Below are 15736 nucleotides of genomic sequence, written 5' to 3'. Positions count from 1 at the left end.
AAAAAAAAAGTCTGTTCATAAGAAAAAGACAAAAAGGACCTAAATTCAAAAGGGGAAAAAAAGTATTAGGGACTTAAGAAAATGTATTTGGCTTTCTCATATGTTAAATGGAAATAATCATAGCAACTACCTCATAGAGTTGTCACAAGGATTAAATGAACTCAACATGCAAACTCAACATGAAAATTGTGCTAGGCCCATATTGACTGCTCAATAAATATTAACACTACTATTATTATTGGCAATGGCTCATGCTATTAAACTATCTCTTTTTTTCTTGATAGGGAAAGCAAATGGTCTTAAAGGGATCTCAATCTTGTGAAAATCCTGGCTGCCAAGCAACAATAGCCCTATTTCAAAGAGGATGTACATTGAAAAATCTGCTCAAGATTTCTGAAATCCAGAAGTAAGAAGAGGTAATTACAGAGGAATCAGTGTTTCTGATTTGTGAAGGGAAGGCTACCTAAAAAAGAAAGATAATGCTTGTTCATTTTCCAGAGAGCTGGACTTGAATTAAATGGTGGAAATTACATAGGGAAATGTCTGTTCAGTATAAGACTCTCCAACATCTAAAATACTCACCTTATAAAAAGATAGGCTGCCTGGGAGGGTAGAATGTATAAGGTTATGGAGTGTGAAAGCAGGAGTTTCATCAGTCAAGGATGATAAAAAAAAAGATTCCATAGTAGGTCCACACTAGATGACAACCATGACAACCACTAAAACCACAATAACAGTGTTAGTTAACACTTCTATAAAAATTGCCCAGCACTGCTGTAAGGATTTACATATAGTGACCCATTAAATCCTTAACAGCCACCTGGCTCCACAGTCTGTGTTCTTAACCACTACAATACACTGCCTGCCTCCGTTCTGGAATCCTGAGCAAGTTACTTAACCTCTCTGTGCCTCCATTCCCTCATTACCAAATGAGGGGAATAACAGTACTTATCTCGTGCTAAAGATTAAATGAAATAATACATCCGTTTAGCACCTAGAACAGTCCCTGACACAGAACAAGTATTTTATATATAATTTTTTAAATATAAAGGTCATTTTGACTTTTAAGAAATTTTTTTGCTTGGATGGCAAGTTATGGAAGGCATAAAAAACTATCTTGGCTGTAGTAAGCAAACTGACTCAAAAAAATTTTTTTTAATCAAAGAAGTGGAACCCAAGGCCTGCTAATTTAAGATTGATTTTCTAATAAAATTACCTATGAAAAACATGGGGAAACTGCTAACGCAAGAGTTCTGCAGTGAGATCAGATTCTCTGTATACTTGTCAGGACTGATTGTAATGTTAAGACCTTGAAAAAATGGCCTAGTCCATAATGCACTGCTGACTTCTCTTACCATCCCCAAGGCCTTGGGTGATCAGTCAACTACACGTACAGTAGAATCCTTCATTGCTTCACACAATGGACTTTACCTCATACCTACGTAACCAGTTCCCAAACTTAGGTCAATCCAATTCACTTCTTTTGCACCTGCCATCCAACTGTAATCCCGTTGTGGCTTAATAAACTTTCTACTCACCCTTAAGTCACTCCTTTACAGTCTCATAGAAATAATATTAAAACTTTATTTCACCTAAGCTTCCAAATCTACTCTTGTCCTACCCTAAAATAGTCTAGATTCTTCAATAATTGGAAAATAGTAGCAATCAGATACAAATTCTTTTTACTTTTCATGTATCTTCCTCGCCGCCCCTAAACTCCTGCAAATCATTTGAACATTTACTGGTGTCTTTTGCTATTTTACTCTCCTCGTTTAAAATGAAACAAAACAAAACAAAACAAAACAAAACAAAACAAAACAAAACAAAACAAAACACCATCCAGACCTCATTTCCAAAACAACTTTCTTCTATTCTCTGATGCTACCCAGGAAATGTAGGTAACATCATCTCTGGTTTGTTATTCTGGCAATTATTCCCATCTCCCATCTCTCTCGATCTTCAAACTTTTTCTATTCATCTATGAACGTGCCCATGAGAAAAAAATTCTCAGTCCTGTTTCCTTTATAAGCCTTGACCCTTTCTCAATTTTACTGCTAAATATCTAAGAGTGGTCTCTCACTGTAGGCATGGAACTGGCTAAACTAATAAATGGGAATCACTAGAAGGCAACCTGATACAGGTTATTCTTGATTATAATCGACTTTTTAAGAACACTTAAAGGTTTGGACATCCAGCAGCTGCAGATTTGGTGACCATTAATTCTTTTTTCAATTTACATTGTGTTTTTTAACAAACATAATAAAGGAAACTATGCCACAGAGTTTTGTTATATACGACAAACTAACTAAATGTTGATATGTGCTTTGGTACTTCTAGCACAGTTTATAGATTAGCACATTAATACTCTAAAAAATGTTTTTTGAAGGACAAATTCACACGAGCTGTCCTTACATTCTACAGAGTACTAACTGAACTTATGAATAACCATATAATGTAAATTGTATAAACTTAGAGACTTATCTGATTTAAAATTTACCGCCTATGTAGAAAAATAAGCTTCTAGAAATAAGGGCTTCTCTATAACTTCAAGGAAAATGATCTGGCAAAAGGACCTAAAATAGGACAAAACATGATGTATTTAATAAGCAAGCAAGCCAGTGAAGGTGGAGCACAAAAAACAAGGGGAGGGAGAGGCAAGGGCCAGATGCTATAGGGCCTCCTGGGCCAGAATTGATACGTTTTGGTTTACTTTAAGAACAGGAAGCAAATGAAAAGCTTTAAAGCTGGGAAGTGGAAGGATTGGATCTTCAATTTAAAAAGGATTACTCTAGTAGTTGCTGTATGGAGAATGAATGGGTAGCCAACTAGAGCAAGTGTGAAGGGGCAAATGGGAATTAGAAGGCTGCTTCAGAAGCCCAAGAAGGAAATGATAGTAGCCTGGTTCAGAGTGGCAGAAGAGATGAAAGTAAGAAGATAGATTCTGAAAGATAAAATCAATAACACTTGGGGCATGATTAGATATGGGGGAAAGGAAGGGAGATGTAAATAACATGTTGGCTTGCTGAATTTCTATACATATATACATGGAAATGTGGAGTAACACATCTTGTACAACATATACAGAATTCCTCACAGAAATTACCTACAGGAAGGGAAGATGAATTTTACATAGTAAAAGGCAGACTTTCATTTTTTTTTACTGTATAGATAACTTAATGGTTAAGTACTTTTATAATCAGCAGGTATACATTATTTCATAAATTCACATGCAATAAAAAGAAATAGCATTTGCCTGGCTGATAAGGATAGAAATGACGTTGTAAGGAGAAGGAACAATCTATCCAAAGGTACAAACACATGAAAAGAAAAATACATGGCATATTTAAAGAATATCAAGTAGTCTAGTGTTTGTAGAGTAAGGACGGATGTGTATTGGGAGAGGATGAGCAGAGGATTAAAGCCATAGCAAACATGGCCAGTTCATGAAAGAACTTAATACATGCCAGGCTAAAGAAAGCATTCCCTGCACTGTAGGAAATGGGGAAGCATAAGAAGTTTTTAAGCTGAAGAGTGAGAAATCCAGTTTATATTTTAGAAAGATTGCTTTAAAGGCAGTGTGAAGACTGGGCCAAAGGGGATGTAAGAAAATAGGCTGGGAGATCACTTAGGCCAGAACTTAAGCTAAATCAGGGGCAAGAAACATACAGAAAGGGAGAGACTTGAGATTCATTTCAGTAGACAGGACTTGGTGATTAAGCTGATGTGACAGGGAAAAGGGAAAGTCAAATATGCTTCTCATGGTTTCTAGTTTAGGAAATTAGATAGTGATGACATCAATTTAAGTAATTCAAGAACAGGTTCAACGAAAAGACAATAAAGTTTGCTTTAGAGATGCTGAAAGTAATCTAGAAGCAGGTCAAGGTGCTCAACAGGAAGTTGGATATGCAGGTTTGAATTTGAGGAACAAGGTCTGGACTAGGGTACACGAACGTTGTTACCTGAAAGAGAATTTTAAGCCTCTGCACACGATCTTACCCTCCATATAATTTCACTGAATTCTTGAGGCAACTGTTGTAAGTTGACCAGTTCCATTTATTCTCATAATTGTAAAAATTCCACATAATTGTTAAAGTCTCTGTAGGCAATAACTTAAAAAAGCCAGAGTTTTTTTCTTGGTCTCTCTTTTAGTCTTTTTTCCCCCTTTGTCTGTCTATCTAGACAATATAAGAACTATAATATAAAAAAATTGTTATTAAATATTTTCATATTGTCTTAATTGTAAAAGGCAAAGAAAAAAACATTTCACAATTCTACCTTTAACAAAACCTAAGTCAAACAGCGATTTACCTATGTGGTTCTCCACTGATTCTCTTTTGCAAGTCACTGACCCTTACTTAATTAACTGACATCCCCAAGGCAGTCAACTCCAGCTGTAGCTTTAACCATAGAGGTTACTGAAACAATTCCACAGTCCTGTTGTTGCTCAGTCAGAAATCCGAGTCATCACTGTACCTTCGTCTAACCAATGATGCCCTAGTTTGGTGGAAGGTGGAGAGGAAGGATCTGTTGGCAAGGAAACAGCTGCTTCCTTCCTGAGCCAAGGAAAACCAGGAAGGTGACAGATGGGCAGAGCAAAAAAGCAGCCAAAAGTTGCTCTGGCTTCTTGTTGGCAAGGATTTTTACTGAGGCACAATCGGATATTTTTAAAGCATATTTCTGAGAGTTTTATCTGTCTGGATGCTCTGCTGAAGTTCAACAGGGCTTCCCACACATTTTCTACAGTTGAAATTTTTAAGTTTGCAGTGGTACAAAAACCTGCTTTCAGCCTATGTGCAGTGGGCTAATACTGCAAGGCACTGTCCCATTTCACTTTAGGATTATACACAAGAGAATACACTTTCTGGTAAAAAAAAAAAAATTCATTTTCTGTATAGTGGTTACATTTGTACGACTTATTAGCATTACTATTAAATTTCATTTGAAAATTGTTTTCTTAAATATTTTTACTTTTATATGGTTAATTTTAAAAGATCTGTTGCAAAAGTTTATATTTTGTTCTTTTATCATTCCTCCTCCTACCCATTTCTGAAACCCAGAAAATCAAATATCCAAGGATTCCTGGATAAAACAGACAACCACTGGATTGATATAACTAACATTTTAAAAATAGCTGTAAATAGGTAAGTTATTGTTCTTCAAATAGAAATTAGCAAACACTAAAAATAACATTAAAAATTAGTGTGGGCATGAAGTATGGAATTTTAAAACAGTTTACTATGCTGATTAAGTCAACATTTATATTTGCATCAGAACTTAATAATCCCATAAATAAATAGAGCTCTCAATTATTTTTAAAAAATCAAGGGATAACATATGTATTTAGACATATTAGCAGCGTAAAGATGTATGCTTCAACACACTTAGGGAAAACGTCTGAAAATACTACTACACTGAATTCAAGGGCATCCGCAGGAACCTGACATAAAAGTTCTCTAGAATAACATTTCAGGAAATTCCAAAAAAGGAAAAGGGTCAAATAGGAAATAGCCTCAAATTAATCGACAAAGTTCGGTGCTTGCTCTAACTTGATTTTTCTCTCCATTGCAAAAACAAAAACAAAAAACCGAGTCTCGGGATGGGTAGGTGAATCACTTAGACGAAAGTTCATCTACTGGAATAAATGGAGAGGCCGCTTGGGCAGGTGACACCGGAGAGTCGGTGGTAGTGCTGACTTTCGCTGGTGAGTTACAAGAAGATCCGGCACTGCTGCTGTTTCCATCAAGGGTATCGGAAGATACACACACACCAGGATCTGACAGCTGTGCAACGTCAGAAGAAAGCATGTTGGTGATGCCCTGGAAAAATCTCTTTGGCTGATAATCAGTTTCCATTTCACATTTTCTTTTCAATGGTCCAAGAACACTTGGTCTAATGCAATTAATGGGACTCTGGCTTCTCCGAGTAGTAAATCGGGTCGTTGGGCTGGGAATAGGACTTGGAGGCAATCCATTGCTACTCACAAAACTTTGCAAGGATGGTGAAAAACACTGCTTCCCAATTCCCCGGGTGGGAGACGGTGCTGGTGACACCGGAATGAAATCGATGCGCTTCGGGGAGGCGGATTTCTCCACATCGTTGTCACTCAGGCTAAAACTTTCCTCCCAGGAGTGGCTTATCTGCATTGCGTTCTGCACCTCGCGCTCGTGGACTGTCTCTCGGTTGATCAAGTCCATGCCCTCCTCCTGTTTGATCTGGTGCAAGCGGCTGCTGTGCATGCGGACAGGAGAGGCCGGTAGCAGCAGGCCATGGCGGTTCGGGAACGTTGTGCTGTTCCGCCTGGCGCTCGGGGCCTCGGCCTGGAACACCGGCGAAGTGTCACTGAGGCCGTGGATCAGGGGGGCGCTGTTAGACCTCCTGAGGCCCCCGCCGCCGCCGCCGCCGCTGCCGCCACCCTCCGCCGGGCTCCCGCCCGTGCCCGGAGGCAGCTCCAGGTCTAGCTCCATCTTCTCCTGAGCCATGTCGGGGGGCAGGGAGGCGGGGGGCGGTGCGCAGTCAGAGACCTAGGGCTCCCATTCCCCGCAAGCCAGGGCCGCCGCCGCCGCTGCCGCCGCCGCCACCAAGAATCTGTCAGCGGGCTCCTCCTCTGCGCATGTGTGCCCCTTCGCGCAGGCGCCCTGCGACCTCTCTCGCGGCGCCCGCTTAGTGCGTCATAGCTGCGCCACAGCGCTAGGGGGAGGGGCGAGGAGTGGTTGGGCGGCTGGTCAGTAAGTTCCTTCCGCAAATAGCTATTGAGCGCATTAACGTTAATAAAGTTACCATATGCAGGAGTACATATTAATAAAATAAGAGCTCTGAAAGAGAGGCCCCTGGTGATGTGGGGCTCTGTGATGGGGAGTAGTGCCTGGCCTAACCAGCGGCAGCTTCCTTGAGGAAGGGACAATCTGAGATCCGTAGGAGAAATGGGTGCAGTGTAGAACTGTCCAGGAAGTGGGAAGCTAGGGCTACCAGCCAGGTGGCAGGTGGGAACCAGGATGGGAGGGAGGGCTGGCGTGACATGAGGTGGTGGAGCAGGGCAGATTCTGGACTTTATTCTGAGAACAATGGAAACTCCGCAGGTTTTCAAGCATGGGTATAATATAGCAACTGAAATGCTCGCTGGCTGCAGTCTGAAGAATAGATTGCTAGGGGATTAGAAACTACAAGAAAAAGCCTAGAAAAGAGGCAGTCTTCTACGCCAGAGAGGATGGAAATTTGCACTAAGGTGGTAGTGTGGGAGAAAAATGGAGAAAATGGTAAATTTAAGAACTATTTAGGTTAAAGGGGGATAAAAAACTTGTTTTATTTAGTCATATTTCCAGCAGAAGCATATGTGCTCAATAATGTTCGTTCAGTCTGAGGGATTAAATGAAGGGTAAAACAATAGGTCTTCATGCTTTAAAAATAAAAATATAATACTTTGCTCATGTAATTACAAATTTTGATATTAAAAATGGGTTTATATTTAGTTCTTCATGTCTTCAGATTTTTTCTGTATACCTACTCTGTGCCAGGCACTGTGCTAGGAATTAGACCCTAATATGAGGACATTTGATTTCTAGGCAGAATGAGAGATAAGTAAATAGGTATTTCAGATAGTAAAAAAATGAAATAGGGTATGATAGAGCACTAATGGTAGAAAGGAGGAGGCAATGACAGCTGAGATCTAAATGACAAGAAAAAGCAAGTCATGTTGACATTTGGGGGATGAATATTTCTAAGCACAGAGAACAGCCAAGTGCTAAGGTACAAGGCAGACATGGGTTTCCTGAGCTGGAAGGGAAAAAAGGGACCATGCACCGGAAGCATAAGGGGGAGAGTGGTAGGATGGGTTAAAGGGGTTTGGATCTCCTTATAAGTATGATGAAAAAGCCACTAGGGAGTTTGTAAAAGGAGAATGATATCTGGTTTGGGTTTTAAATATCACATTGGTTCTGGAAAACAGGCTGGAAGAGGACAAATAGTAGAGGCAGAAAGATGGATTAGGAACTTTTGGCAAAAGCACAGACGAGATTTTTAGACGAGGGTTGTAGCAGTGGCAATGGTGAGAAGTAGATGGATTCAGGATATGTGTTTGAAGAAGAACCAATAGGATTTGCACATAGATTATATTTGGATGGTAAAAGAAATAGACGATTCAAAGGCAACTCATGTCTTTTTTTTGTTGTTGTTTACTTAAACAGGGTAGATGATAGTATTTACTGAGATAGGGAAGGAGTACATTTGGAGAGGTGGAAATTAAGAGTTCTGTTTTGGTTAATAAGAGTTAGAGGTAGCTATTAGATATCCATGTGGCTGTTGAACTGAAAGAAAGTATAGTGATTTTTGTTCATCTCCCTCTTTTTGCAGCTGAAGATCCAGAGGGGCTCAATGACATAATCAGCATCACACAGCTTGTTTAGTTCTGGACCAGTATGAGTGTCCAGGTCACTTGGTTCCTAGTCTATGCCTCTCTCCCCTGTATCTCACACATCTTTTAATTTGAATTCTCTTTAAAATACAGGTCCTGATAAGAAAATAATATTGATTAATCATGTCTATAATTACACAGGAACTGATTTAACTTTTCCAAGTGCCAGACACTTTTCAAAGTTCTTCTCGTGTAGTATCTCATTTAATCTTCACAACAACCCTATGAAGTAGGTATTATTGTTCTCATTTTGCAGGTGAAACTGAGCCTCAGAGATTAATGTCCCCAGGATGATAGTAAGTAGCAGGACATGGATCCAGGGTCTGGGCGATGTTGCCAATGTTGCCTCCTCCAAGTGCCGTTTCCACTTCCAGATTGTTAGCAGCTTTGTGAAGGCAATGGTATTTGAGACAGGGTTTGAAGGATAGGTATGATACTAATACAGAGATGACATTTTATATAAAAGTAGTAGCATGATAATAAAATAGTTTGGCGAATACATGAAGTACATGGAGAAGAATAGTAATAGGAAAAAAGTTGGATATGGATGTTGGAATGAGAGAATTGGAGTTCTGAATGCCAGGCACAAGTGAGGCAACAGGGAACCACTGAAGGTTTTGACAAGAGGAATGACGCAGTGAGAGTTATGCTTTAGGATCTGCCAAGCAGATCAAGGATGGAACTAAATGGAAGAATGGAAGATGGAAAGATCCAACATTGCCTAAATACCTACTACCTGCCAGGCACTTTAAAAACTCCATAGACCCTCTTAATCCTCACTGCAATCCTATACATTAGATATTGTTATGCTCATTTTATAGGGGGACAACTGAGTTTAAAAAACTGCAAAAGGCACTATAGCTACACAGAAGAGCAAAGATCTGAACTAAGGTCTTACTTCAAAATCTGTATGCTTCTTGCAGCACTGCCTATAGAGTAGAGAAGAAGAATTTGAAGGCTAATTCTAAGATGAAGGTAGAGTCCAAACTAAAGTTAAGAATGGCAGGAAAGGAGAAGAATTTGAGAGACAAGAAGGTTAACAACAGAACCTGACTGCCTGGATGTACAGAGAATGAAGAGAGAGGAGGCAGCAAAAATGACTGAAGTTCAAGCTTGAATGGCGAAAGGAATGGTATGACTAAATAAAAAGAGAGAGAGAAGAGGAAGAGCTTCCAAAAGAAAAGCAATATTAAACAGAAAAGGCATTATAGTTTATTTTATAATATCCATAGCATATTTCTAATTTGCATATTACTGAATGATTTCTAATGTGGCTCAAATGTCCTAACATTGTTCGTCTGTATCTGGATAAACACAATTATTATCTTTACTAATAAAGCACAGAAATGACAATAAGTCCACAAAATCAAACATCTCTGTCATTTGGTTCTTTGCTTCTTGCATGAACCCACACATTAGAGATTTTCACTCACTTCCCTTTTACTACTCTTGTCCCTATAATCAATTTTCCATCCAGTGTACAAGGTCATCCTTAAAAAAAAAAACTTAGTCACTTCTTTGTTTAAAACCTTTCAGTGGATTCCCAGAGATACAGCTGGGGTCATGACAATGATCTGTAGAGCCCTATCTGATCTGGGTCCCTGCTGTCTTTCTGACCCCATCTCTAACTACTCAATCCCTCATTGCCTCCTCTCCAACTGCAGAGGACTCCTTACTGTCCTTCAGCCTACCAGGCATACCCTACCTTCACTTAGCTTCTTCCACTGGATGTCCACACTGCTTTATCCCTTCAGGTCTCTTGACAAATGTCACTGACTGAGAGACCTTCCCTGACTTTCCTTATAAAAAGCAGTTCCCAACTCCAAGCCTACATAACACGCCTTTAACTTTTTATTTTTCTTCAGAGTACCACATGACATGTATGTATATATTTTCTTGCCTCTTATACTCAAGAAGGTCATCTCCATGACAGCAAGGCCTTTGGTGTATGCCTAGTAGCTAGAACAAGGCCTTGTACATAGCAGTCAGTAGCTGCTGAATCACTGTCTGAGTGAATAATTAATGAACTAACACAGTTTTTTTCCAAAAAGGAAGAAAACTCTATTATTTGAAAATCCAGCCTAACAGGCTTTCCTAGACTGATTCTAAGCGCTCCTTACACTGACAATTATTTTTCTTATATCAAGAATATTATTATTATAGTGCCCTCCAGACCATAGATATGTTACTCAAACTAACCATTATGTGTACTAAGAATCTGAAGCCCTAACTTTCCATTCTTTTTCAACCATATGCTGATACACACTTGATAGAATTAAAATGTTCAGTGCTGAGGATTCTGAGCAGTGTTTAATACATTGAGTTACTGCTTCCTCTTAAAGGAATAAAGAATAAATGAGAGAGAATAGTGGCCATAAAATGCAATTTAGCCTGATGAAAAAATAACACCAGAAGCAGGATCCAGGGGATATTCCAAGTCAATTCACCCTCTAGTTTCGAGCTGGACATAAATTAAATACCACACTTAGCTGATATTTATGCTCACTCCTAAGTCATAAAATCAGACATCTATTCATTAAACTTTATTGTGATTAATATTGTATTTTTTCCTAGTAAACAGGTAGTTTCCTTTTAATTTATAGGGGCAGTTTTTCACTATTAAACCCCCAAGCATATGACAAGGCAAATCTCACCTCCAGATCCATATTGAATGAATGTGAAATACAAACATAGGTATGTACATGTATATCTAAGATGAGTTAGCAAATATCTCCACATCCCATACTAACTAGCATCACCAAACTAGAATAAAAATATTGCAAAGGAAAACTGTACTTTCAAAGTCTAGGAACTTAGTAGTGTTAACTGGTACAATCTCTTAGGAAAAATGTTTGGTAGTACAATACCTACTAAAAGATGTTTTGTTTTAAATGTTTTATGACTAAGCAACTCCATGCTTGGGTATATATCCAAGAGAAACAAGAGCTGATGTCTACTAAAAGACATGTACAAGATTTTTCCTTGCATTATTATTTGTAATAGCCTCAAACTGTAAACAAACCAAATTTTTATAAGCAGTCAAATGGGTGAATACATTATACAATGGAATTCTTTACTCAATGACATAGATAAGTTACAGTACAATATTGAATGAAGGAAATCAAATACAAGAGTACAACTCTGTGCCTCCATTTTAATGTATAAGAAAGCCAAAATCTATCTATGAAGGTAGAAATTAAAATGGTGGTTACCCTTGGGACTACTGACTGGGAGGGGCACAAGGAAATGTCCCATATCTTGATCCAGGTGCTGGCTACTCAGGTGTGTGTAAAAATTTACTAAATATTTGAAATTTATACACTTTACTGAATATGAAGTTAAGACCTCAAAATTTTATTGATATAAAGAAAGAATGAGCACTTGAAATGTAAATGGAGGACAGAATAGAATAAAAATGTACTTCAATTGGAAGGAAGATATTTTGTTCAAATATTAACCATGAGTCTAACTCTAAACTGGAATGCTAAGCTTCTAAATCTCTCTGACACACAACAGTATCAGTGAAGGGACAGCTAGCTGGCCTTCACAGTAGAAAAAAATGGGACACACACACACACACCCCTCCACCTCATCCCGCCACCCGAGCTACATTTCATTGGGACCCTAAACACCACTAGACTCCAGCAGCCTCACATAGTTGGCTGAGGCCAGTTACAGATCACAGGCTCTCCTTGGTCTTGTTTCCACAGAGCTCTCAAAGTTAGTTATTTCTAAGAAGGCATGAAAGAGGAAATGAAGCCCATTTTACAGCCTTTGACTTTCTCAACTTTAATCTTCATGTTCAATCAAAAATGGTTTCGCAATATCCTCCTAGCATAATTCATAAGATGGAACAGAGTTAAATTAACGCCAAATGAACCCAGCCAGAGCTGTTATTACACATGGGAAGAATCAGAATTGTGTTTAAGGACATGATTTTGGTTACAAGGAACTTATTTTGTTATCATGATGGTAGAAAAACAGTGGATGATTTCAGAAACTTATCAATTATTATTGAGAGACCACTAAATGCAGATATTCCATAGTATTTATGCTCAAGGTTGGTTAATCTGATCCTTAAAACTTTAAAGCAAGAATTAGAAAATCAAAGCAGGAGTTTACTGAGGGGCTTCTGACCCCTCTCACCTTTTATTTTTGATAACAGCTAAAAGCCATCACACCACTTGCATGGAGCCACATCCACTACATGGAGGAAGTAAAAAGGTAGAAAGGGGCCTCAAAGGCCTGATTGGAGGAAGCTCACAGCCTAGGCCTTTGGCAAAGTTCAAGTAAACAAAGGTAAACTGCAGTTATTTTTGAGTTTTTCAAAGGAGAATATCAGGGAAGATATTTAAAATAGCAATCCAGCCTCCACTCTCTACTGTCTTAAGTTTTTTATATAGAATAGAAAAATGAGTTGATATCATTTGTCCCTCACCGGTTTTATGCATGGTAGGCAGTGTCCATTTTTGGTGCCTTCTCTTTGGCATTGAACTTCTCCTAGGCCATAAACCAAGGTATCCTTTTCTGTGGCTATATGCTTCTGTCTGTCTCTCTGCTATCTTTCCCTTGAAGGATGAGTGCATCTGGCAAGAAGAAAAGAAAGACTGACGGCTTTATGGATAATGTAAAAAATTAACTTAAAGTGCAAAAGTTGCAAATCTAGCTGAATTTATATACTTGGGCCTTCCAGTTGGTTGTTTGGGAAACTTCTGTGAAGGCTCAACATTTTAGTGCACAGCAGGACTATACCAAAAAACAAACATGAACCCTGGGGTCACAATATCATACTTCCAGCCCTGTGATCATGGACAAGTCTGTCAACCTCTCTGGGCTTCACTTTTCCCATTTACAAAGTGGGGATTCAACCTCTTTGTCAGTATCGAATGATACAATGTCCACAGTGGGCCTAGCAAACAGTAAAAGCCCTATACAAACAGGTTTCTATTAAAATAGTGCTATGATCACAAAATTGATCCTGCACACTTTTCCACTGTTCTCACCAAAGGGCTTCCTTTGTTCTCTTGCTTTTTGTTTGATTCTGTGGAAGTAAATTCTCTCTTTGTTTTCTTCCCTGAGACTGTAGTAATTTTTAGAGGCATACATTTCTGTAGTCTAAAAAGTATGAACTGAAAGGTTCATATACAATCGGGTAGAGAGTTTCTGAGAAGGAGAAATAAGAAAAACCACATTTCTAAGAATTTTACTCTCTCAGTCCGTCTGAGAAGAGATGGACCCCAGGGGGTAGAGAGGCCATCGGTTAGGAAAAATGTGGCTGGATCAGTGAATACCATTCCCTTCAGCCAACCATTTGTTAATCCCCAACAGCAGCAGCTACCCTCCCAGGTCCTGCCGAACTTTTCAATTGGGACTAATCCCAGGGGCTTATTCTTATTTATTCATTTAAAATCCTGTTTTGAATTACTGCTGTCATGTTAACGTCCTTCCTGGCATATAATAAACTGCACAGGGACACATTTAGCTGTGCCTGACAAGTTGAGCTCAGCCTCTCTCAGAAAAAATATGAGTAAAGGGGAAGAAACTGGGAAACGATTCAAAAAGTTTCAATAGTCTTCCTCAAAATATGTCTTTTCCTCCATGTAGCTGATACCTGGTAGGTATGTTTTGAGGTCAGATGTTCCAAAGAAATTTAAAGCTGCAGCCCCAATCTGAGAGATTCATAAACTACATGCTTTAGGGAAATGTTTTTGGCTTTAGAGGGTGATAATTGCACAGTCAAGAGTCACCTAACTTCTAAGACACTTTAAGATAATAAGGTTTATTGATGAGAAAGAGGGCAGTTCATAATTTGTTGTTCTCCTTTCGCCCACTTTACATTAGGCTGACAAATAAAAGCAACAAAAAGAAAATATTAAGGGCAGAGGTACTCTAATTCTTCTTATTTCATAACAACTAATTTATAAACTGAATGCAACTGTAATTCGGTATCCATCTGCCTTTTCCACCTTCAGCTTAATTTGTTAGTAGGAAATAAATTGTTCCCACCCATGGAGTTCAGCCATCTGAAAGTTTCCACTTACTAGGAAATAGTAGGGATTCCTCCTCTCCTTTTGAAAACTAAGAGCCTAAGATAGTAGGCTTCTTCAGTCCTTACAGTTAAGACACTTTTCACCAATGTTGTCATCATCATACAAGTGTAGCTTACATTTACTAAGGACATATGTGGCAGGTATCCTAAGTACTGTGTGCATGTTAACTCGTGTAATCCCTACACCAGCTCTAGGATTATTACCCTCATTTTATAGATAAGGGCGAGGAGGAACAGAGAGGTTAACTAAGTCACCTCAGGTGACATAACTAGTTAAGCGATAGGACTGAAGCCTAGAAGTTTGTCTCAATCACCACTCCCTACTGCCTCTCATGAAATACTCGGATTCCTCAAACCCACCATGTGTGCGGTGCTCCAGGTTCTCTTTGAAGAACACTTGTGGAGTTGACATGTACATGAAAATGATTCTGCTTATCAGAAAGACAGATGAGGGCTACATGTAATTTCATAGACTTAGACATGCATCGAGGTTTACAAAATTAAGCCATTAATAAATGCCCTATTTTTCTGAAAGCAGTCATGAAAACAAATGCAAAATGCAAAAGATTAGAACCACAGACTGTCAGATCAGAATGAGATTTTAGAAATCACCCACACTGACCTTTATCAGCAAGGAAACTGAGGTTCGATGAGAACTAATGATTTCTTCAAGGTCAAAAGTCACCCAGGACAGAGTTAGGATGCTTTATTAAATTCGCAGGGACTGGTTCCTAATACTTGCTTCCTGGATTCCCCTGTCACTTTAAACTCTCTCTCTAAGCAACAGCATCCACTCCATGGTTTTAACTAAGACCAATGTTCTGAAGTCTCTCAGATTTACATCCCTAGATAGGGCTGACCTATCTCTAGACTATCATGTATAACCACCTACATTTGCACTGACTGTTCCACAGGTCTTTCAAACTCAACTATGAACAAACTCACTTTTCCCTACCCTAAATCTACTACTTCTCTTGAGAATGAAATGCCCAAGAATCTCTCCAGACAACCACATCGAAACTCAACATTTTCTAGATCTCTCCTCTTCTTCATGTCTCCCATACAATCTGTCACTAAATCTCTTCAGTTTTACCTGCTTGACAACCAATATCCTTCTCTCTCTCTCTGCCTCTGCTACTAAAGGCATTCTATCTATCTGCCGCCAACTACTGCAATAACTTCAAATGAGTCTAGCTCATCTTAGGATGGCTCCAATCCTACCCAATTTGTATAAATGCTGCCAGAATGAATTTAAAAAATAATCTCCTCAAGCTAACCCT

The 15736-nt window shown here is 39.0% G+C and overlaps 2 protein-coding genes across 8 annotated transcripts in view; both read right to left on the bottom strand.

The window, feature by feature from the left end:
• The window catches only part of PIP5K1B (phosphatidylinositol-4-phosphate 5-kinase type 1 beta), a 285086-nt gene that overhangs the window by 210389 nt on the left and 58961 nt on the right, over positions 1-15736 (bottom strand). For 2 of the 7 annotated variants that reach the window (XM_015594528.2, XM_025051410.1), the window contains exon 2: positions 12846-12993. The exons of the other annotated variants lie outside the window; for them this stretch is intronic. The gene's annotated coding sequence lies outside the window, so the exon portion shown is untranslated. The remainder of the gene's footprint in view (positions 1-12845; positions 12994-15736) is intronic. 7 annotated transcript variants of the gene reach the window in all.
• On the bottom strand, positions 4033-6613 carry FAM122A (family with sequence similarity 122A). Its single transcript, XM_006918402.2, has one exon. The coding sequence runs from the start codon at positions 6477-6479 to the stop codon at positions 5610-5612; it is 870 nt and encodes a 289-aa protein (XP_006918464.1). The 5' UTR covers positions 6480-6613; the 3' UTR covers positions 4033-5609.

The sequence above is a fragment of the Pteropus alecto genome, unplaced genomic scaffold (assembly GCF_000325575.1).
Source record: "Pteropus alecto unplaced genomic scaffold, ASM32557v1 scaffold95, whole genome shotgun sequence".
Classification (NCBI taxonomy): domain Eukaryota; kingdom Metazoa; phylum Chordata; class Mammalia; order Chiroptera; family Pteropodidae; genus Pteropus; species Pteropus alecto.
This window is presented reverse-complemented; position numbering and strand designations above follow the sequence as displayed.